The sequence below is a fragment of the Heliangelus exortis genome, chromosome 24 (genome assembly GCF_036169615.1).
Source record: "Heliangelus exortis chromosome 24, bHelExo1.hap1, whole genome shotgun sequence".
Lineage (NCBI taxonomy): Eukaryota > Metazoa > Chordata > Aves > Apodiformes > Trochilidae > Heliangelus > Heliangelus exortis.
The window spans coordinates 1,996,761-2,019,712 of record NC_092445.1 but is presented as its reverse complement, the minus strand read 5'-3'; the positions used below and the strand labels follow the sequence as shown (position 1 = coordinate 2,019,712).

Below are 22,952 nucleotides of genomic sequence, written 5' to 3'. Positions count from 1 at the left end.
TCTTTACATCCTGCTGAGACATCCTGCTCACTTAATCTCAAAATCATTAAGAAAAATAATAATGTAGGTTGGAAGGTCCAACCCCACGCTGCAGGCAGAGCTGGAGCAAGGGGCTGGGCTGTCCCAGTGCCCAACCACCACACATGGGAGAGAAATGTCCCTCCATGTCCCATTGGGATGTCCCCTGTGGCAGTCTGTGACTGCAGCTCCTGACCCTTGCTCTCAGCACCTCTCAGAAGGTTCTGGCTTCACCTGATCTGCATCACCAGGACCTCCTGAGCCTGCAGGTGCATCTTTGCACTCAACCAGCAAGAAAAGCCAACAGGTTGAGTCTCTTCTGTGCTGCTGACTGCTTAGGGCAGCAGCCAAAGTCCCATCCAGGCTCCAGTGCTGCCCCCAGGAGATCACCCAGGGCCCCCGCACCTTAGTGCTGGCGAGCTGCTTCTGCAGAACAGCTGGATCTGAAGAGACCATCTCTGAGAGCAGCTTCCCAACTGCAGCTTCACTCTCCTGTAGCCACGTCTTGAGAGACTCTGCCACCTCCTGGAACTGCTGGTAGTGATCCAGCAAGGTGTTCAGGTGGGAGCCAAGCTTGGTGCACTGCAAGGGAGACCTGAGATGTAACAGGAGGACGCACACAAACCCAGAGCAACCTGGGCACCGGTGAAAAACACATAAAAATCAACAGGAAGGAAAAAACAATCAACAAAACTCTCTTGTCACATCTTAAAGGAATTACTGGAGGCAATGTGAAGGCCACTGCCAACACAGAGGGTGTTACTCCTACCCAAGTAGTCAAGTCAAACAATCTACACATATACTGGAGGTCCAGCCAGACAATCTTGAGCTAAATATCCCTCTGCCATCCCATCATTCCACATGCACAGGAGGAACAAAACATCTCCCAGGGGTCAATTCCCTGTACCTTGGAGTGCAGCGCAGTGTATCGCCGTGTGGCATCCTCCAGCTTGCTCCTGACCAGGCTCCCAGACTTGAGTGGCTGGGACCCTGCATCCTCAGCAGCTCCCTCTGCATCCAGCACCTTCTGCCCAGACATGGTGACAAACCTCAGGTCCCCTTTGTGGGAGATGACATCTTCTGAGAAGCTGCCCTGCCGCAGGAGCAGCTGCCGGAGGGCCGCGGGGTCACTGTCGCCCTTGTACATCCCCTCCAGCTCCTGCTCTGCTTGCTTCAACCAAGCCTCAAACTCCCCGTGATCCAGCAAGAACTTCTGAAGCTCATCCCTCAGAACCTGCACTTGTTTCAGCCGTGTTTCGGACTGAGAGAGGGAGGAGTTGTACTGGTTCTTCAGCTCTGCCAGCTGGGTCTGCAGCCGGGCCCGCTCCTCCTCAGCCAGGCTCTGGCCATGCTTGTCCAGGAAGGCCTGAGCTGACTGGGTGGCCAGGATGAGTTCCTGCTGCTGGGACAGCAGCTCCTGGTGCTGAGCCTGAAAGATGACGGGGAGCAAAGGTGAAGTTTGGGACCCAGGGTCTCTGTGGTCGTGGTGTGATGGAGCCTCTGCACCCTCCTGCAACACCTCATCCCCAAATCGTTAAGGAAAATAATAGAGGTTGGAAGGTCCAATCCCAGACTGCAGGCACAGCTGGAACAGGGGGGCCAGGCTATCCCTGCCACCCCCATGGAGGAGGAATGTCCCCCCATGTCCCATTGGGATGTCCCCTGTGGCAGTCTCTGACTGCAGCTCCTGTTCCTTGCTCTGGGCACCTCTGAGAAGGTGCTGGCTCCACCTGGTCTGCAGCACCAGGACCTCCTGAGCCTGCAGCTGGATCTTTGCACTCAACCAGACAAAAGAAAGAGGACAAAATAGCCAGCAAGGAGGAGGAAGCCCCAAGGCTGGGCCACAGGGAGGTGCTCTGCCTGCAGGAGTAGCCAACCCCCCAAGGGCACTTTCCTTACCCTGATTGCACCGAGCCATGGCACCCACCCCCCAACACAGACCACATGTCCTCCAGGACACCAGGCAGAGAATTCCCAAGTCTCCCATAAGGAAAATCACCCTGATCATGGAGGCCTGACCCATCCCACACCCCATCCCACTCCCAGATGCAAGGGCACTGTGTCAGGGAGGAAGCTTTGAGAGGGATGAGGTGTCAGTCCTGACCTTCAGCCTCTCATACTGCCCATCCAGGCTCTCAGCAGCACTGTCTGTTTCCACCATGTGGCTGTCGGGGAGGTCCTGAGCACCCATCCCTGCTCCTGCTCCTGGTGCTCGCTCCACAAAGTGGGGTCTGTACTCTGGGAGCTCTGCAGTCTGCTCCAGTGATGCCACCCAGTTCAAAAGGGAATTGATCCTATTGCTGTTCTCCTCCAGCTCTTTGGCAGCTTTCACCTGAAAGTACAAAGGCTCCAGATAAGAATGACACGATTTATTCCTGTTCAGCAAATGGCTGCATGGGGGAGGGAGACAAAAATCAGCAGAAGAGAAAACCCCAAAGAGTTTTCCAGCCACAGAAAACACCTGAGACACTCACAGATATCCAAAACACTCTGTGGGTCTCTGGAAGGGGGAAGATGCAAAGAAGCTGTGAATAATCTCAGCCTCTCTGCTCTGTTTAATTTTTCACCCTGATACAACCCAGGGTCCCCACCCTGAAGGGCTGCACAAAAGGGAATCTCATTTCACAAGTATCTGGGGGACACCCTGCTGGGGGCAGAGACAGGAGGGAGCAGCAAATTGCTTCATGCTGCATCACCCAAATGACCCTCAGGACTCTGAATGAGTCTGATGGCACCAAAAGGACCTTGTTGTCCATCTGGAGCAGAGCCTGGGAGCTACAGCTCTTTGCACATTACCTTTTCAGTCTCCTGCTGCACTGCAGCAGTCACAGCACTCTCCAGCTCCTTCTGGGCCACCTCTGTCCTCTCCTGCAGGGACCGGTACTGCTCCTTGGCACGCTGGAGCTGCTCTTGCAGTTCTGCCAGCTCCCCAGGTTCCATTTTTGCTTTGTTCTCTTCCAAAAACTCCTCTGTGCTTTTCAGGACGTTGGCGAAGGAGGCGGCTCGGGTGTGCATGCTCCTCTGCAGCTCCTGGGCAGATGATGCTGTCAGACCCCACGTGCTCCCAAGGCAGCACCCAGCAACCCCTCTACCTTCCCTTTCTTTAAAGCACTGACCTTAACATCACTTTGCCTCTGCTGCAGGGCCGACAGGTCCCCTTGGCTGGCTGCTCTCTGCTGCTCCCCCAGTGTGTCCTCTGCCTGGCAGAGCCAGCGGCTCAGCTCAGCCAGGCTGTGTGCCCGGGCTGCCTGCTGCTCCTGCAGCGTCTGTGGGCAGAGGGGAGAGGGGACAGTTAGTGACAGGGCTGCTTCTGCTGTCACACACAGTGCTGCAAGGCAAAGGCAAGAGGTTACAGCTGGAGCAGCTCCCAGGGGGGAGGATGCAGCACAGAAAACGCCGTTTGCAGCTCCCCTCGGGCTCCCGCTCCCTCCTCAGGCTCAAAAACGGGGCTGAAGGTGCAGACTTGTATCTTGCTGCACGTTTGCCACCATTTGAGTTGGTTGCTCTCAACCTTCTCTTGGAGAAAAGCTGTCGAGCTCCAAAGTGGAGCTACTCCTTTCCCAGGAGAGCTCAGCCAGAAGTTTCTGTGCCTTTTCCCTCCAACAAACTTTCTAACTGCAGCAGAAACTCATTGAGTGAGAGGTAACAGCAACCTGAGGTCAGGCAGCACCACTGTGGAGCCCCAACCAACCCAAGGAGGTTGGGTTGAGTTTGGGGTTTTGGGTTTTTTTGACCCTGGAGTTGGAGAGGGAGCCCAGGAGAGAGAAAGGGTTTCTGTAGCTGATCCAGCCCCTCCATTTGGCTGCCAGAGCACAACACAGAAGCGCCTGTTTGAGCAATTGAGCATGATGTGACCTGAGAGTCCCTGCAACGTCCCCGTTCCCCTTTCCCAGGGGGAGAATAAAGGTTTGGTTTTTTTGAGATTCACTGGGTATCTCAGCAACGTGATGTACAAACTTGTGCAAAACACTGTGCTTGTTTCTCCCAGTCATAAGGTAAAACAACAGAAGCAAATTGAAAGAGCCTTCTTAAGAGCTCTCCAGCTGCAAAGCGAGTTCTTCCTGGGTTAGGATGGGCGCACACTCAATCTGAAAAAGCAAAGCAAACTGGTTAATATACACACACACACTCCAGAGAGGACAGGCAAGAGTGATGGAGAGCAATTGTTAATAAAAAACAAATTAATCCTGTCTTGAATGAGAGGATCCATGCAGTGATGGGTGCTGCAGCCGGAGACCTGAGGACTTGCTGTGGCCTTGACACATCAGCTGTTCTGCTGGGACAGCAATACTTGTGCAGTGGAAATAAGAGCTTAAAAACTGCCAACTGTCTGTGGTGGCTTCCCTGAACAGGGATTTTCTGGTGGGGTTAGAGACCAGGGTTTATTCCACCCACCCTAGAGCAACTCAATGTCTAGCAGCGGACTGCCCGGCAGCGCTACCCAGACCTCCATCTTTTGAGGAAAAAAAGCAAAAAAAGCAACTTTCTGCCTGGGAGTTACGTGGTAGGAAGAAGAAAGACTTTAAGAGGAAGCTCATGATGTGCAACGAGAAGTCATCAACTGTGAGTGGCATGCACGTGAAATCCCAGATACGAGGTGTCTCAGTGCACGGTCTTGTGGCCGGGAAGTGCTTCAGCAAGCAAACTGCAGCCAAGGAGCAGAAGTCTCACAACCTTCACCTGATCTGTCTGCTCCACTTGCTGGAGACAGACCTGCAGGACCTCCACCCGAGCTGTCACACGCTCTGACAGGTCCCGGAAAGCCTTCTGCAGCTCATTGAGCAGCCGCAGCAGCTGCCTGCTCTGCTGAGGGGTCAAGTCCTGGGCGTGCTCAGAGATAAGGAACTGGATGTCAAAGGCAGTGGTGTCCAGCTGAACCTTGATGTCTGTCAGGGGCTCTTTCAGATCCTGAATGGGAGAGAAAAGACCCATCAGGCAAAATGCCTCTGCACCCAGCACTCTGACAGCTTCAGAGGGGACGCAAAGGGAGACAGCAGAGCTGTGTCATCAGAACAAGATATTCCAGAACCCCCAAATGCTCCCAAAAGGACATTTAGCATCAAGGTGACACTCAGTGTTGAGGTGAGGAGCCATTTTCCAAGGCTCCTCCACAACAGACCCCCAGCACCTCACCAAGAGGTTGATTGGACAGTGGTCAGCAGAAACCCTGTAAATAACCCACACCTAGAGCTGCCAGTTTGGTGACTCCTTGTGCCACCATCAGCTCTCAAAGCCTTCAGCTCCCTTGACTTCAGCACCATGGTGCTCCCAGCAAACAGGAGATGCTGAACAGACACAACCTTGAGAGATGGATAAATGTGGCAGGAGCCTGGGCTCCTCAGAGAGGTGATGGAGATGGGGGAAGGTGTGTCCTGAAACCCCAAATGAAGAAGTAGCTCCTTCCTCAACATCTCAGAGCCTGACAGAAATCCCTCACCCCACCACACACCTGCACATTTGAACCCATTTCTCAAAGGGCCAAAGCAGATGGTTTGTGTATTGTGGAAACAAATGACTTTGGAGCAAGTACAATATTTTTGCTCCTCCTGCAATAAAAGGATAAGGGAAACCTGCCAAGGCTCCAGGAGGGAAGCAGGATTAAAAGCTTCTCCTCTGCACAGAGGCCAGCAAGTCCATCAGACCAAGATCAGGGGCGTTGCCATGGTTACCTTGTAGTGCTGGAGGCATTGGCTCAAACTGGTGGCATCAGTCCCCTGCTGGTAATCACTGCTGTCCAGTGACTGGGTGGTGCCTGACACCCAGCTCAGCAGCTCCTGGAGTTTGTTCTGGAGAGTCTCATGATGTGCCAGGATTTTAGCCTTAAAAAAAAGGAAAAAAAATAAAACCCCAAAATGTATCATTTCAAACAGGAACAGAGCACTCCAGAGAAGAAGCACTGGGATGCCCAGGGACAGCTGCCAGCTCTACCTTCTCAGTTTCTGCTGCCCCACGAAGGTTTTGCAGCCGGGATTCCAGGACATCGCTCACGGAGCTCAGAGACTTCTGGAGATTCTTGGCATCTTTCTCCAAAGCCTTCAGTAATTGCTCAGGGACTTCTTCAGGGGGGTTGGCCACAATATCCTTCACGGCATCCAACTCCTGATTCACTGGGAAGCTCAGCTCCTGCAGCTCAGCACCCAGGGCCTGAGGCAAGACAACATTGTTATATCTAAGACAGTGACTTCATCTTCCCACTGCCAAAAGGAAAGGTTTTGGAGACCCAGCTCCCAACACTGCCTCTATCTCCAGGGTAGATTCATTATCCCTCTCCAGCCCTGCTCAGCTGCCAGCACTTGTCAGTCTTTCTCTAGGCTGTAAAATTCATTTCAGCCAAAGCTTAGGTTATTGTTGAAGCAGGGAGGAGAAGGTGAGTCAGAGAGAGGAGGGACAGAGCTTCATAAAATCCCAGACTGGTTTGGGTGTGAAGGGACCTTAAAGCTCACCCCAGACCCATGCCCTGTAATGGGCAGGGACACCTCCCACCAGCCCAGGTTGCTCCAAGCCCCATCCAAGCTGGCCTGAGACACTGCCAGGGATGGGGCAGCCACAGTTTCTTGAGGCAACCTGGGCCAGGGGCTCACCACCTTCCCAGCCAAGGATTTCTTCCTAGTATTTCATCTCAATCTCCTTTTTCCCAGTTTGAAACCATTCCCTCTCATCCCATCCCTCCATGTCTTTATCCAAAGTCCCTCCCCAGCTTTCCTGGAGCCCCTTCAGGCACTGGAAGGAGCTCTAAGGAGTCCCCATTGCACCTTCTCTTCTCCAGGCTGAACAACCCCAACCCTCTCAGCCTGCTCTCCAGAGCAGAGGTGCTCAGATCATCTCTGTGGTCTCCTCTGCCTGTTAAACCTGGGATTAACCTCCCCAGAGCAGGGAGGAGGTGGAAGGGCTGTGCATGAAGTTGGGGAGAAGAGGGACGAGCTTTGTCCTGCCTGATGTTGGCCAGGGTTGGCCCAGCTGGGCTCACCTGGGCCTGCTGCAGCAAGTCCTGCAGCCCTGCCAAGTTCTGCTCCACTGGCTGCACCCGTTTGATTCTCATCTCGATATCTCGGAGCATGGAGAGATAAGAGATCAGCTTCTCATCGTGCTCCAGACACATCTTCTTGCTGAAGATGATCTACAAACAGGAAAACAGAACCTCAGATCAGGACAGAAAAGAAAAAAAAAGGATTATAAATTATTTCTTTTTTGTGTGGTTTTTTTTTTTCAGAGAAGAAATCTGTTAATAACATCCAGGGACTTTCCACTCTCTGGCCTTATCTAAGAGATTTACTATAGGAAAATAAAAACGTGGCTCTTTTTCCAGCATGAGCTTATAAATGGCAAGAGATCTCTGGTGTTACAGCAAATGTGCCAAAAAAAAAAAAGAGTCCTGTGATTAGTCATTTAAAAAGAAGCCACAACTGAACCTGGAGTGTTTGCAGCCCTACAGCACCAGGTCCTCTGCCAACCCCACCAAGCTGATCCTGCACCATCAAGCTCTGGCTGTGCTGAGGACCTCAGACAGGTTTCACATCAACACCACCAAATGGATCATTAAAAAAAGAAAAAAAAGTTGAAATGGCAAATGCCAGTAGTTTACCTGGGCTGGTCTCGTGGATTCCCTGGAGGTTTCCAGCAGCTCCCCCTCCATGATCACAGGTAAGAGCAAACCTCTATCACCAGGACCTGGCTGCTTGGTCCCCTCCTGGGGTGCTTCCCCATGGGGCTTGGGGGGGATGGGGGCAGCTCCTTGGCCTGTGCTGATCTCTGCTGCTTGCTCACGTTGTGCCTCTTCTCCAAGCTCAAGGACTGCAGAGGGTTCCTGAACTCCTCTGGGTTCCTCTTGGATAATTAATTCATGGGGCAGTTTGTCTGTTGCCAGGGCTGCACTGGACACATCACTGCTGGTTTCCACCTTGAGGTCTTCTGGGGTTCCTCTCTCCTCCATGCTCATTGCCACTGAGAAATCATGACCATTTCTGACCTCACCTTTCACCACCTCTCCAGTCTCCCCTTGTTCCAAGGGGACAGGGGACACCTGGACCCCAGCAAGGTTTTCTTTATCTTGCTCAGAAATGATTTTGCCCTTGGGCTTGGCTGCCAACCTGGCAGTGATCATGGTGGTGGTTTCAAGTTTTGGTTCTGGTGTGCTTGAAATAAAGTCTTCCTCCTCCTGCTTCTTCTTTCCTGGAATGTCTTTGGGAATGGGAGGAGGAGGAGAGGACTGCTTTTCCACAGATTTCTCCAGCTGAGTGCTCTCTCCTGGGGGGCCAGTCTGTTTTGCTTTCTTTTTCTTGCTTCTCTGTCTCTGGGTAGGTTTTAGCTCAATTTCACTGATTTTTTCCTGGTCACCTGGACCTTCTGCACCCACTCTCTGAGTTACTCCTCCTTCAACATGCTTTACACTTTTTGTATCTTCAAACTCATCTCCTGCAGGCTTCACAGGGAGACCGAGGTGGGGGGGTTCTCCAGACTCTGTAGGACTCATCTCTCCCTCTCCTCGACTCCCAGGGATGGGTTCCCTTGGGGCAGTTGCTGTCATTCCATCCAGGCTGCCTGCTCTCTCTCCTTGCTCAGAAGCCACCACTGCACCTTCCTCACCTGCCCCAACTCCCTCTGCACTTCCAAACCTTTTCCTCCTCCTCCTGCTCCTCCTCTTCTTCTCCTCACCACCCTCCACACTCTGAAGCACCTCCGTGGCCAAGAATGGCTGCTCCTTCTCCAACCCCAACCTCTCCACTTCCCCTGTCCCTCCATCCACCTCTTCTCTCCTCAGTCCTTCTCCCCCGACTGCTTCCACCCAGGAGCTGCTCCTTCCAATCCCTTTCTCCACAGCCTTTGCCACCATCGTCTCTTTGGAGGCAGAAGCTGCATCTAACGCTGAGGGATATTCCAAAGTCAGCTCAACCTGTTCTTGGGGCTGAGGCCTCACACCATCCTCTGAAGTTTTTTGAGGTTTTGATTTCCCTTCAGTCACCAGGGGCTTCTCAGTGGCAGCAGCTGCACTTCCAGTCACATCGTAGCTCATGGCTTCAGCTCCATCTTTGTGCTCCACATCATCAGACCTCTTGGCAGCACTGGTAGAGAGGACAACATCTTCCTCTTTGGGAGATATTTTTTCCCTTTTTTCCTGGAAAAGATGGGGTTGATCTCCTTTGCAGACCTCAGAACTGTGTTTGCCTTCAGATACTTGTGCCTCCTGCAGACGGGCAGCTAATTTTTGGCTGATCAGTTCTTTCTCCACGGCTTCTTTTAAAGTCAATCTCTTCCCACTGCTCGCATCCACAATCCCCCCAGTCCTCATCTGGTTGGTGGCAATGAGCTGGGCCATCTCCTCATCCAGCAGCCCCTGCTCCACAGCAGCCCTGAGGGACAACCTCTTGCTGACAGTGCCCTCCACCACCCCACCACCATCTGCCTGAGCCTGCAGCAGCCTCAGAGCAGGCAGAGGATCCACCTTCCCCATCCTCACTGCCTCAGCACACGTCAGCTTGGTCCCCGTCACCTCATCCTTGATGGCTTGGAAGGGATGGACCTCCAGATACCTCTGGCCAGACTCAATGTCAATTTTACACTTCTTCATGAACTCCGAGTAGGGAACGACCATGCAGGTCTCGGGATCTACAATCCCCTCTTTCATTTCTGAAGATGACAGAACTTTCTCCACCACCTGCTCAGGCAGTAAACCCTCCTTCACTGCCTGGCAGAGTGGCAGCCTCTGGCCAGAAGCAGGATCAACAACACTTCCACTCCCAGCTTGGATTTCTTGGACTTTCCTCTGGAATTCCGGACTAAGGAGCCCCAGTGATACCGCCTGGGGCAAGGGCAGCTTCTCCTGGGTCCCAGGCAAAACGTAGCCCTGCAGGCACACACCTTCAGCTTTCCTGAGCTCCTCACAGAGATCTTGATCAATCAAACCATGTTTCACAGCATCGTTTACTGAAAGCCTCATTCCAGACATGGGGTGGATGATGCCTCCATCAGCAACCTGCTTGGTCAAGAGCTGAAAAGCTTTTTCTTTTTCCAAGAGCCCTTTTTCGACAGACTGTGAGACAGTCAAAGTCTGCTTGGTTTTAGGATCTACAATTCCACTGGTCTCAGCCTGCAAGGTAATGAGCTTCTCTCTGGTCACCTCATCAGTGCCTTTCCCCTTGGAAGCCTTCTCCAGCTTGCCCAGCTCTTTCTGACTTGTTGGCTCTATGAGGCCCAGATTTGAAGCCAAAGTGACTGATATTTTTTTGCCACGTTTTAAGTCAACAATCCCTCCAGTAACCACTTGCCTTTCCAAGATCCTCATTGCAGTTTCCTTGTCCAGAAGGCCAACGGCAGCTGCATCCTTGACAGAGTAGACAAAGTTATTGCCTGGGTCAAGAACACCACTTATTGCTTTGTCAGAGGCAAGAACCTTCTGGAGAAGCTTCTCATCCATCAGCCCTTCTTCAATGACATCCTCAGTGGTTAATGATTCACATGTATGAGAATCAAAGAAGCCACTGAACATCTCCATTTTCTCCATGAGTTTCACAGCAGTGTGACCAGGCACCACTCCACGGGCTACTGCTTCATTGAGCAGAAGAGTCTCACCTGTCTGCTCGTGGATTATGCCACCAGTTTGGAGCTGTGTTAAGAGCATTTCCAAAGTGTCCTCTGCTTCCTGCTCTGCAGGGGCTGGCAGGGATGCTCCAGCAGCACACTCAGCACTTAATACTTCTTCCCCCTCTCCTTCTTCCACTTCCAATGCACTTTCCATGCTTTCACTTTGCCTCTCTGCTTCCTCTGACTCTCTGGGTTTTGGGAGCTCCATCTCCTCTCCTCCCAGCATGCCATTCTCTATTGGTTCCTTTTGCAGCAAATAAACCTCTCCAGCTTCTTCTGCCCCTACTTCAGGTTCCTCCTTGCCCTGAGTTCTCTCTTCTATGACTTCCAGTCTGCCTCTGCTTTCTGAAACACCCACTGATACACAGATTTCACTTTTCACAACAACTGCTCCACTTTCTGATGCTCTCTTCTCATCTTCTATACTTTCCACTCCATCTACTGTAGTAGTCTTGGACTCTGCCTTGAACCTCATCTCCTCTGTTTCTCTGAATCCACTACCAAGGTCACTGGGGTGTCCTGGCATCAATAATTTCACCTCCTGTTTGTCCTCGCCTGTAGAAGCTGCTTCCTCCTCTCTCTCAAATTCAGCAGCAGGTTCCCTCTTGATGGCAGCCTGGACAGTGTGAACCTGCTCTTGCTCTTTCACAACCAGGATATCTTCTGCATCCTCTAATAGGAGGCTTTCAGGTCCCATTACCACCTCCCCATTCTCCAAAGCAGTTTTGGGTGGCAGGACCTTTTCACTTTGTTCTTTTGAAGGAGCAAACTGAAACTCAAGGTGCTGTGAAGCCAGACCATTGCAAGGCTCACTTCCAAGAGCTGCAGTTGCCTTTGTCTCCTCAAAGCCTTCACTGTCTTCCAACATGTGTGCCCAGGACCCATTTTCTTGGGTTTGGATGAGGGCTTTAGTGAGATTGTTCAACTCTCCATCCACTAAGAGCAACTTTTGGCCATCGTGGATGTTGATGTAGCTGTGGGTCATCAAGTGGAACATCAGCCTTTCGTCATCACTCCTTAGCTGAGGGTCACTTTGCTCTTTGGGAGCTGGGGGACTCCCTTCAGAAGAGCTCTGGCCACGTCTGCTTCTGCCCATGACATCAGGTATGAGAGTTGATTGCAGCATCTTTGCCACATCCCTCTCCAAGATGCCCTGTTCAACTGCTTTCTTCCAGGACAACACCTCAGTGGTTTCTGGTATAAAGACACCCTTAATGAGCTTCCTCTGGGTGAGGATCTTGTAAACCATCTCTGTAGACAGAATTCCTTGCTCCAAAGCATCTGCAACTGGCATGATCTCCCCCGTCTCTGGCCACAGGAGCCCCATGAAGGACCACAGGGATTCCAGGACCACCAACGCAATCCTTGGTGCTACCAACTCTTTCCTTACAGCTTCATCAATGGTCACTCTCTCTCCTGTGATGGTGTCAATGATGCCACCAGTCTGAAGCTGCCGGATAAGAAGTGTGAATGCCAAATCCTGGTCAATCAGATTATGCCTCACGGCCTCATCCACCGTCAGCCTGTGCCCCGTCCTGGGGTCAACAATGCCACCAGCAAAGAGTTGGGCTTCCAGCAGCCTGACCATCACCTGCCTGTCTATCAGCCCTTCCTGGACAGCCCGGAAGATGCTGACTTCTCTGCCTGATTTCAAGCTCACCATCCCACCTGCCAGCTGCTTGACAGGGAGAAGCCTCAGCCCAGTCTCTTGGTGGAAGATGCAGCGGTGCAGGAGCTCGGGCAGGCTGATCTTCTCAGCAGTGTTGGGGTCAATCAAATCCTTGCTTCCCTCCAGGTGAGACAGGAGCTTGGAACAAAGCTGGGAGGGAAGGAGCCTTTCTTGCACTGCTGTCTCCATGCTGATTCTGCCCTGATGGACTTTAAAGCCCCCAGTGACGAGCTCGACCTCAAGGATCTTTAACCCGATGCTCTCACTGATCCTCCCCTCTTCTATGGCAGCAACAACAGGTAGGACCTCCCTCCCTTCACCTCTGACTGCTTCCACCTGCTGAAGAGCATCCTTCAGTTCCTGCAGCACTTGGAACATCCTGAGATCGATGATGTTTCTTGCCAGACCTTTCTCCAAGGAGAGTTTCTCATTGGTCTCTGGAACAACTAAGTCAGATGTGATAACCTGGGCCTCCAAGAGGACAAGGCCAGTGTCCTGATCTATAAGACCTCTCTGCATGGCACCAAAGACAGGGAATATTTCTACCGTGCCAAGATCGATCACTCCTGCCACTGCTTCGTTGCCCTAGAACAGAAAGAGAAGGAAAAGAATTAAATCAAAATCAAGCATTTCCAGCATTCAAACTGCAGGAGTTCCAGGGAGGTCTCAGTTTCCAGGAAGAAATTTAAAAACCCAAACAGACTGGAAAGTGAGTCCCAGAGTGTTTGAAATGCAACTCCAAAGGCATCACAGCACACAGACTGGTGCATTTGCCTGTGAGTTTCATGTTCCTCCAGCCCATCACCCAGGACACCACTGAGATATTTCCAACATCCACCACCAGTAACGCAGCAAAGCAGCAAGCAGCAAAACCCAGAAGTTCTCCTAATGCTCCATGGAGAAACAGAGGGAAGGAGACCAACAAGCACACCAAAGCCATTCAGCAACTCCAGTTTTAAAAAGTAAAGACACCACAGATTCCCCTGGGTCTTCACAGAGGAGAAAAAAAAACCCCAAAGATGGGCTACCTAGGAACACCTCCCAGCTCAGCTGCCACCTTGCCTCCTGCCATGCTTTCCATCCTGTGCTTCCCAAGCAGATCTCCAGTGTCAGGATGGCTGGGGAACACCACAGCCCCCCTGTGCCATGGAGCAGCCCCTCAGCCAGGCCATGCAGAGGGCAGGAGCTCTACATGTTGGGCAGCATGGCCACTGGCCCTGGCACCTCGAGATGGCCATGCTGTTCAGACTGAGCAAGGGGAGAAATACAACAAGCTGGAGGTCCCAGCATGGAAACAGTGAGAAGCTGGGACCAGACCATCTACTGGGGAGGCTTTTCTCCTTGGTATCCCCAGAGGCAGGGTGATAGATGATGAAGATTAACAGGTCTTTGGACTTTTGGGTTTCTCCCAGTCCCTGACTGGGCATAAGATTGACCCAAGCACTACAAGATTTTTGCAGAGATAGGAAGGAGGGAATTGGGATTGTGGAACAAATTCCTTTTGCATGCCCAACAGTCCCTGATTTATTTTTTTATGGGTGAGGCTAAAAGCACTGGTGGCTGGGGGGTTGGAGCTCTGGCCCAGCAGGACGTGGCCTCCACCAGGCTGGTTTGCAGGTCCCCCACAGCCCTGAGGGGACAGGGTGAACCGGCTGGCAACACCTCAGCTCTCCACCACCACTGCCAGCCTCAGGCATGCACGTTCAGAGATGAACCAGGCGTGGAAAGACAGAGAAGGAGGGGAAGAAAAAAAGAAAGCTAAAAAGGGAGCTGGGAGGGAAGTGGAGAAGTGGAGTAAAAGGCTTTTACTTACCCGAGTTGCAGGGTGTGCCTTGAGCAGTTAAAGACAGAGCCTTATGGAGCAGTTTCAGCCGTATCACACACAGTGTAAAGCTTGGTGTTAGCGTCCAGCATGCGACTGGGTTTTGTTTGCAAAAAGAACCCCCCACACAGGTCCATCCTCTTGCACTTTGTGTGGTTTTGTTTGTTTAAATCCCGGAGGGTTAGTTAAACTTGTAAGCAAGGATGTCAGTTAATCTTTAAAAACAGTTGACATGAAACACAAACCATACAGGGACACATCATGCTCAATTTAGCGCGTTCTGCTTTGCATTTCTGGTCTTTTATAACTTCTCTCTGACAGTTGGATGGTTCCAGCAAGCAAATGTTAAAGAGTTCCTCATGCTCCCTCTACAGTGAAGCAACTGCACAGCACCAGGATCATCTTAGAGATGGGATGTCCAGCCAAGCCCTGCTGCCTGCTCCTGGTTTGGTTCCTGGGCTTGGTCGAGAGCGTGAGTGAAAACCATTCCAGCCCCAAAACATGCTCATGCCATACAAAACCAGCCCAGAGAGCCCTGGAGAAGATTTTGCTCTAAAATAATATTCCTGCCCAGGAGGGAGGAAAAGGGAAGGAAAAAGCATCCTTCCCATGGAGGTTGCTCTCAGCTCCTCTCCTGGCAGCTTAGCAGTGACTAATGAGCCTGTTTGCTCCCTGCCAGCTTTCTGCTGCCAGCATGAGGGCTGAAGGACTTGTGATAGAGAGTGTTTACTGCACTGAGACACCCAAAATGTGCTATAAAGACCAATTTGGAGGAAATTGCTGCCATCTAGGTAAAAGCTGGGCAGGCAAACAGGCAGTTCTGTCATTCTCTTCCTGTGAGCAGCTCGAGCAGGGCTTCACCCACCAACCTGACAGCCAAACAGGGCGTCAGGACCCGAGCAGGCTGTTGCTTCAGGGTACAGGGAGGCAGCAAGCAAACACACAAATAAATCCACTGACACATGTATAAACATTTATATGGCACGTACAAGGATATCTGGGGATGACCAAAGACAGCTGGGAACAGGCAATAAGGATGCAGTGCCAGCCCGTCTGACCCAGTGGGAGAAATGGGGACTGGGGGGAGCACTGGGGGGTCTGAACAGGGAATGGGACCAGGTACAGGTCCAGGAAGGTCTTCCAGGTCAGCTGAGGGCGTGAAAGATGCCATTGCCTTCCCCTGGGGAGAGCAACTTCATTCAGCCCCAGATGAGACAAACCTCTCAAAAGCCCCTCTGAGATATAGGAGACCACACAAGCAAGTTTCTGCAGACCCCACCTCCTTCTGCCTCCTGGTGAGAAGGAGCCATCTGAAGTCAAAGCACTGAGAGGACCTTTCTCAAAGGACACAGATTTGCTAAGGGGACCCTTTCCAGGACTGAAGTCCATCTACATCCCTGCCCACCACATGAACAAACCAACCTTGTGCTTAGGGCAGAGCTCTGAGAAAAACCATTTCTAAGGACAGCTTCCCCATCGAGCTGGAACCAGCCTGGGTAGGAAGCTTTGGATGATGCATGAATGGAAGAGAAGGGAGGGCAACCACGTGCAAGTAAGAAAGTTGATGGGCTGTGAGTGGCTGGTGGCCATGAGACACATAACCAAGGAAAACTTTTTTTCACACCCTGAGGAGTGCTCTGTGTCCGTGCAGGCACAGGACCAAGTGGCAACCAGTACCTTGTGCTCTGTCTCCTGAGCCAGCTGGCTCTGAAGCTGCTGGAGCTGCTCCGTGGAGTCACTGCAGAGCTCCTGGTAGGTCTCCCTGAGGGCACTGATCTGAGCAGAGATCTGGTCCTTCTCTGAATGAGAAAGCCTGCAAAGGGAAGGAGAAATCCCTCAGGGGAACTGCACAGCCTGGGCTGTGTATGGCACAGCTCTTGTTGCAGGTATGAAAAAAGAGAACTGTCACATGAGCTCAGCACTGGTTTTAACAGCACTGGATGGCCCCAGAGATGCCACCAGTGCCAACTCTGAGGTCCCTCATCTCCCTATCTGTTCCCTCCTGGGGCCACACTCACTTGTGGCTGTGTTTTGCCAGGAAGATTTGTGAAGTTTTGATAGCCTCAGAGATCTGCTCCTTCTTGGCAGCCAGCTCCTCATTCAGGGCCTGTCAGGAAAAAAAAAGGAAAGAAAAGAAGCTTTAATCAGCTGTAGAAAACAAGCAGAAGTTAAATAAAGAGCCTGGAGGTTGTCCCTGGTTTACCTGCTGCTCTGAGATGGATTTCTTGATGTCACCCAAGTCCCTGCTCCCAGCAGCACCCAGCTTGCTCTGCACACTCTGCTTTAAACCCAGGGTCCAGCCCAGGAGTTCCTTCACCTTGTCCACATGCTCCTGCCTCTCCTCCTCCACTACTTTCTGCAAACAGAGGAGGAAGGAAGATAAACCACATCACAGGAGTCCCAGATCTCTAAAAGCTCTCAGGACCAGTGCCCAAGATGTGTCCTCAACGTGGACGAGCATCCTTGAGCAAGGAATATGAGTGTTTTGAAGGGTTCAGCTCCACACAGCACCCTCACCTCCTCCTCCTCCAGCCGCCGCAGAGCATCACTGATGTACTTCACATGCTGTGTGGTCAGTGTCACCAGGGCTGTGTAGCGAGTCCTCAAATCCATGAACTGGGAAGGGAGAGAGGGAGAAATGGGGCACAGTCACCACCAGTGGCTCCAGAGTGATGCATCTCCCAGCAGATCACATAGATGCACCCTCTCCTGCTTGGGAAGCCCCTAGTTATTCTTCTAGTTTTTAATATTAATATTGTTTAATATTATATTTCATATTTATCAGCTGTATTTCCCAGGGAGGTGGTTGAGGCCTCATCCCTGGAGATATCCAAGGTGATGCTTGAGGAGGCTCTGAGCAACCCTCTAGTTGAGGGTGTCCCTGCTTACTGTAGGGGGGTTGGACTAGATGACCTTCAGAGGTCCCTTCCAACCCAAACCACTCTAGGATTCTATATGATTTATACATGAAAGCTCAGCAGCAAGGAGCCCATTTCACAGAGATTGCTCAGGAGTTGGAGAACCTCCTTCAGGCACAATTTCTTCTTCTCAAGGTTGGGTGGGTGGGAGGGCTCCTACCTCCTGGGTGATGGCATCCGAGGAGGAGAGCATGCGCCGGCGTTTCATGGGAGACTTCTGCTGGGACTCCACAAAGGCCCTGTAGGTCATGAGCTGCAGCTCGTAGTCCTGCAAACACAACCAGGGGTGGAGAGACATGGAACACGTGAGGTACAAACTCTGCTGGGGCTGTTGGTGCCCAGCCAGCCTTGGGGTGCAGGGGGGATCTGTTACCTTCACGGCAGCCGAGTATTGCTGGGAGAATTTCTGACACTGGTCCAGCTTGGCTTGATTTTTCTCAATTTCTGCAGCCAAAGCCTTCAACAAAATTCAAAGCAGAACCAATTGTCAGGACAGTTGCTGCAGGTGGTGAGCTGAATTTCATCCTCCCCTTTTGGATTAAGTCTTTATCCACTTCAATTTTTTTATGCGAGGTCCCATCTCCACCTCAAGCTAAACAGAACTTCCCCACTTCTCACCCACAGCTCAGGCCTTCAGCCTCTTCTCCCCCCAGCCCTGTATTTCATATTTTCAAGCTGACAGCTGAAAAGGTTCTAGTAAAAACCAAAGAAAGGACACACCACATCATGAGGTCCTGCCTTACCGTTTGCTGGCTCAGCTGCTCTGACAGCACACGGCTGTCCTCTGCCTGCCCGGGCTTCATCAGCTCCTGCTGGACTGTGATCTCCTCAATCCACTGGATCAGGGCACTGTGACACTGCTTGTAATCACTCAGCACCTCCTGGATGCTCTCCAGCTCCGTGTGGCTGAGAGAAAGAGCAGGAAAAATAAGAGGAGGAAAAATTGCCACCGAAGGCCAGAGGGATATTCCAACCACCAGAGGGAAGTCCATCTGGAAAAGTATCAGTGTGAACAAGGCTGAGCCAAGATCACTGAGGGATCTGGGGGTGTTCAGCCAGGAGCAAAGGAGGCTGAGGGGAGACCTCACTCTTTACAGCTCCCTGAAAGGTGGTTGGCAACAGGGGGGGTTGGTCTTTTTTTCCTAGTAACAAGAGGAAATGGCTTCAAGTTGTGCCATGGGAGGTTTAGATTGGTTATTAGAAGAAAGTTTTTCACTGAAAGGGTTATCAAACACTGGCCCAGGGTGCCCAGGGAGCATCACCACCCCTGGAGGTGGTTAGAGGTAGATGTGGGTGGTAGATGTGGGGCTGAGGGACATGGTTTAGCACTAGACTTGGGTTAATGGTTGGACCCGATGATCTTAAAGGCCTTTTCCAACCAGAAAGATTCTGTAACTTAGATGAAGCATGGAGGCAAAAGCCCAAAAAGGAGGCAGGAGGTTCCTCACCGGGTCTCAATCTGGGCACAGACCCTCTGCCAGCGCTCCCAGAGCTGGGTCCCCTTCTCCTGGTACCGCTCCAGGTCGATGCTGCGCTCCTGCCTCAGCCGGAACAGCCGCTCTCCAACCGCCTTCGCCTTCGCCATCTCCTCCTCCAGCGTGGAGAAGATGGAGTTCTTGTCCTTCACATCCTCCAGCCATTGCTGCAAACCCAGCAAGAGACAGCCCCAGCTCAGTGACATGGGAAAGCAAAGGCACATTAGGGTAGAGATGGCCCCTGCCCGGAGCTGGCAAGAGGTTTATCTTCCTGCTTTCCTCAACGTGCAAAGAACTGGCTAATTACAGGAGGTGCAAAATGGAGGGGACCGAGTGCCCAGCTGGGAGCAAGTTTCAGATGGTTTCAGCCCTCGTCCTGCAGCAACAGAACATGAAGCTGCCAAGCTGCTCATGTGTGCCAAGGGAGAGCACCAAGCCACAGCAGCTCCTTCACTTTAAACAAATAGATATGGGATCACACCAGCAGCACAAAATCCTCTACACCGAGGCCCCCAGACATATTCAGTGGAGAAAGAGAAGAACCCTGCTCAACAAATGCCAAAACATTGATAGGTTTCTACCTGCCCACCTTGGGAAGGGAAGAGCACCCACCTGTAAGGCTGTTCTGTGCATCTGAATAGCTCCCAGGTCAGCAGGAACTGCCTCCTCTTGGCTCAGCTTAACCTCATAGCCTTTGACCAGAGATTCTGCTCCTTGGGTGTTTCGAACAATAACATCAACAGTCTTCAACCTGGCAAACCAAACAGAAGCAGCACAATGACACCCAAACTTGGTGGAGATCCTCTTGGTCGTGAGGCTGTTTGCACCACAGGGGAGTGGAGCTCAGTGCAAGGTGTGCTGAGGGCCAGAAGAAAGGTTCTCAGCAGAACCAGGCAGATAAAAACAAAAGGTATTTGGGAACCAAGGCATGTCCCAACTCACTTTTCCAGGTAGATGGAGGACAACCCATGCATCTGGTCCATCTTGTTCACCACCAGGTCAAGCTCAGAGCGCAAGTGGGGAGTGCTGGAGCCCACTGGTGCCTTCTCCAGGAAACTGAAACATCTCTCAGAAAGGAACCGCAGGTCCAACTGCAGCTGCTGCAGATCCTCCTGCATGCGCTGGGGAAAGAAGGGACAGAACATGAAGGGAGAGTCCAAGCAGGTGGAAAAAAAGCAGGATTGACCCTGGCAAAGGAGATGGGCATGAACTGAAGCAGGGAGCCCACATAGAGGGGCCTCCTCCTTGCTGCTTTCTGTGCAGCAAGATCCTCTCTCAAACCCCACAGGGTCATGCACCCACCACCCACCCATTCATCCTGGAGAAGTTAAGAGTTAATTTCTGGCACGAGCTGAAGACCAGCAGCCACCACACCTCCCTCCCCTCCACATCTCACAAGAGCAGGACTGACCTCCTGCTCTGCAATGCGGATGGTGTTTTCCTGGATGGTGTCACCATCTGCCCGGGTGCTGCTCGGGGACTGGATCCGGCTCACCAGCCTCTGCTCACACTCCTCCAGGCGTAGATGGATGTTCTTCAGCTCAGAGAGGTAAGTCCTGGCAACAGTCTCATCCTTGTCTTCTGCGAGTCACAGACAAACCAAAAAGAGCAGCTCAAACAACTCTGGATCCAAAGAGGTCTTGGCGGAACTCCCAGTGCTGCTGTGGCACGTGTGTCACCACCCTCTATCTCTTTTTAAAGGTTAAAGGCAGGAAGAACTCCTTGCTCAGCACGCAGCCAGACACCTAAACCTATCTCCAACACCATCAGAGTGAGAGGACTCAGCAGTTAAGCTGAAGCTGCAAAGCCAAGCCTTCCCTGCAGGGACATCATTGGGCTAAGGCCCAGCACTTGGATGGATGGAGAAATAAGGAGAGCAGCTGCTCACCCCATCAACTGGCGAGCAGCAGGGGAAAAAAAGAAAATTAAACCATCCCATAAATCCTTTGTTTATGAGTCCCCACAGCTCCTGGTTAATCCATCAGCCCTTTGAAGCTCACCGTTCTCCATGGATTCCAGCAGCTGCCGGATGTGTTCCTTGGAAGCTTCCACTTCCTCCTCCAGGCGCAGCCGATCCGACACCGAGAAGAGCTCCGAGTCCCGGCTGTCCTGCAGGAAATCCTCGTAGTGTGCCTGGAGGCTCTTCAGGGCTTGCTGGCACTCCCCTGGTGCCAAGGAGCGGAGCTGCAGGAGGCAAAGCAGCACATGGAACTCCCAGGAATAACTTCCTCCACACCACCCTCCCCACCTTCATCACCTTCCTTTGCCAAGAGGATATATTCTCTGCAGAGGAGAAAGGGGAAGCTCCTCCATAGCCACCTCCTGACAAATGCTAAGTCCACAATCTCTGTGTTCAGCACAGTTCAGATACCTCTTTTTATCAGGAAAAACCCAAATGCCATGCCTGGGGGTGGTTAAAAGCCACGTAGATGTGGTGCTGAGGGACATGGTTTAGCACTGGACTTGGTAGAGCTGGGTTAATGATTGGACTCGATGTTTTTTCCAACCAGAACAATTCTGTGGTTCTATGAAACTGTAGTAATTTTGCACAGAACCCCCAAGCTCAGGTTTTCTTACTGTTCAAGGCCCACAGACTCTTCACATCCCTAACTCTGGTCTTCGCTTGAGCACTTCCCTTTCTTGTAAGCCACCCAAAGAAGCCCTGGACAGGGAGTGAGGCAGCCCTGGAGCCAAGCAGAGAAGTTCCTGCTGTACCTTTTCCATGCTGAAGCTTTGCACCAGGGTGATGTCCTTCCGCAGGTAGTTCCAGGAGATCAGGCTCTTGGTGTTCATGTGGAGCTGGTGCCAGAGAGCCATCACTTTCTGGTACAACTGTTCTACCCTGCAAGGTGAAGGAGATGGTCTATCAGCCCCAGATCTCCCCAGCATGCTTGGCCCTGATCCTGGTAATCCCCCAACCCACCAGTGATGCTCCTGCAGCTCAGTGCCTGAGATCCCTGCAGGGATCCTAAAACAACCTTTTCTCCTTTGCAAGCAGTGGTGTGATGGATGCAGTTGTACAACCATGAGGGATTCCTTCCCTTGCCCCAAATCAGCTGTGCCCAATCCTGGCCCTCTGCCCCAGCTCCTCACCTATTCCCACCTTAGATCTGCCCATTCCCATGCCACCAGCCCCCTCCCCAACTCCCACAGTAGAGTTACCTGGTGGCCATCTCGATGGCCTCTTTGTTGGGAGGGGGGATCAGGAAGCAGACAGAGGGCACCATAGCCTCGTTCCCTGTGGGGCTGATCACCTTCCACTTGGTCCTCTGGGAATTATCCTCCAGCACACACTCATCATTCCTGCAGATGGTGATCTGCCAGGGCACAAACACCCCCCAGATGGTAAGGAACCAGCAGAGGGGCTGCACATGCCTGCCCATACTGCCAGCTCCCCTCAGCTGCCACAAATCTATATATTTTTGCCTTTTTTTACTCAAGCAAATGCCTGGTGTGGTGCCAAGCAGTGCAGCACACTCGTGTTTAGAGAGAAAGGGACAAGGAAGCTAAATGGAGTTGGCTGCCACCCATGTGCTGATTTGGATGAAGCCCCTGCTCTGTGGGGAAAAAGACTTTAGCTCCTGCCTGAAATAAATCTGAGACATGGAAATCTGCTCCAGGAAAACCAGCTGTGCTGCTTTGTCCTGTCTTCCCACTCCATTCCTGCTTTTCCTTGAGAGGCACCCCAGAACTCATCCTAAAGCACCCAGGGCTTTACTCCCCTGCCCCCTCTCTCCAGGTGCCTTCCTTCCAGCCCTCACCTCGATCTGCCGATAGTCACAAACAGCCTTGATGGGGATGGTGCTCTGCACAAGGTGCTCTGGGTTCCTGGGACGGAGCTGAACGATGCTTTTGGACCTTCCCACCAAGCTGGCAACGGAGCTCTTGGACTGAATGAGCTGCTCCTTCTCGTCCTGGCAGAAAGAAAGATGAAGAGTGGGTTGCTGGAGGCAAGGACAGGTCTCTCCCAGGCATCTCAACCTCCCACCCCAACGCTGGCCTGCAAGAGCTACACTGGGATCTGAAGGGCTGAACAAACACATCAGGAGGATCCTGCTGCCCTAAGGGGATAGGAGAAGGGTCAGGAGATGGGATGGAAGGGAGAACAGGATTCAGGTTGGGGGGGGATTTCTCCGCTACTGCTCCCACTGCTCTGCAACGCCACATGCACACCTCTGCCTCTTGTGCTGCTTGACCAGAGAAAACTGTCTTTCAAAAGGGAAAAAGGAGAACACAGCAGACACCAAAACTAAAGCCCTGGGAGGTATAAGGGGCCAGGAGCAGGACAAGCTCCAGCCCAAAGCCAGGGACCTTTAGTTGCCTGGAGAAGAGACCACAGAAGCATGCTCCTTCTTCTAAAGGAAAGGATGGAGGTGTGTTTAAACCAAAGGTTGGGATGGGAATACGATGGATTATGGGGATAAAATATCTCAGGAGAAGGGGTAGAGTGATCACACAGGCCTCTGGGGTTG

General features: G+C 52.2%; 1 protein-coding gene across 21 annotated transcripts in view; it reads right to left on the bottom strand.

Annotated features, from left to right (window-relative positions):
• MACF1 (microtubule actin crosslinking factor 1) overlaps positions 1-22,952 on the bottom strand; it is a 137,325-nt gene that overhangs the window by 61,286 nt on the left and 53,087 nt on the right. For 15 of the 21 annotated variants that reach the window (XM_071767530.1, XM_071767534.1, XM_071767535.1 and 12 more), the window contains 25 exons: positions 22,242-22,394; positions 21,643-21,797; positions 21,196-21,322; positions 20,481-20,664; positions 19,892-20,061; positions 19,423-19,601; positions 19,093-19,231; positions 18,454-18,647; positions 17,749-17,911; positions 17,379-17,462; positions 17,166-17,273; positions 16,605-16,703; positions 16,291-16,443; positions 16,106-16,194; positions 15,765-15,900; positions 7,601-12,850; positions 6,986-7,135; positions 5,947-6,162; positions 5,688-5,837; positions 4,693-4,926; positions 3,135-3,284; positions 2,815-3,048; positions 2,123-2,350; positions 926-1,447; positions 424-600 (listed from right to left, as the gene is read on the bottom strand). In XM_071767530.1, the coding sequence (XP_071623631.1) occupies positions 424-600; positions 926-1,447; positions 2,123-2,350; positions 2,815-3,048; positions 3,135-3,284; positions 4,693-4,926; positions 5,688-5,837; positions 5,947-6,162; positions 6,986-7,135; positions 7,601-12,850; positions 15,765-15,900; positions 16,106-16,194; positions 16,291-16,443; positions 16,605-16,703; positions 17,166-17,273; positions 17,379-17,462; positions 17,749-17,911; positions 18,454-18,647; positions 19,093-19,231; positions 19,423-19,601; positions 19,892-20,061; positions 20,481-20,664; positions 21,196-21,322; positions 21,643-21,797; positions 22,242-22,394 (9,444 nt within the window). The remainder of the gene's footprint in view (positions 1-423; positions 601-925; positions 1,448-2,122; positions 2,351-2,814; positions 3,049-3,134; positions 3,285-4,692; positions 4,927-5,687; positions 5,838-5,946; positions 6,163-6,985; positions 7,136-7,600; positions 12,851-15,764; positions 15,901-16,105; positions 16,195-16,290; positions 16,444-16,604; positions 16,704-17,165; positions 17,274-17,378; positions 17,463-17,748; positions 17,912-18,453; positions 18,648-19,092; positions 19,232-19,422; positions 19,602-19,891; positions 20,062-20,480; positions 20,665-21,195; positions 21,323-21,642; positions 21,798-22,241; positions 22,395-22,952) is intronic. The other 6 variants (XM_071767547.1, XM_071767548.1, XM_071767549.1 and 3 more) reach the window with 2 other exon arrangements.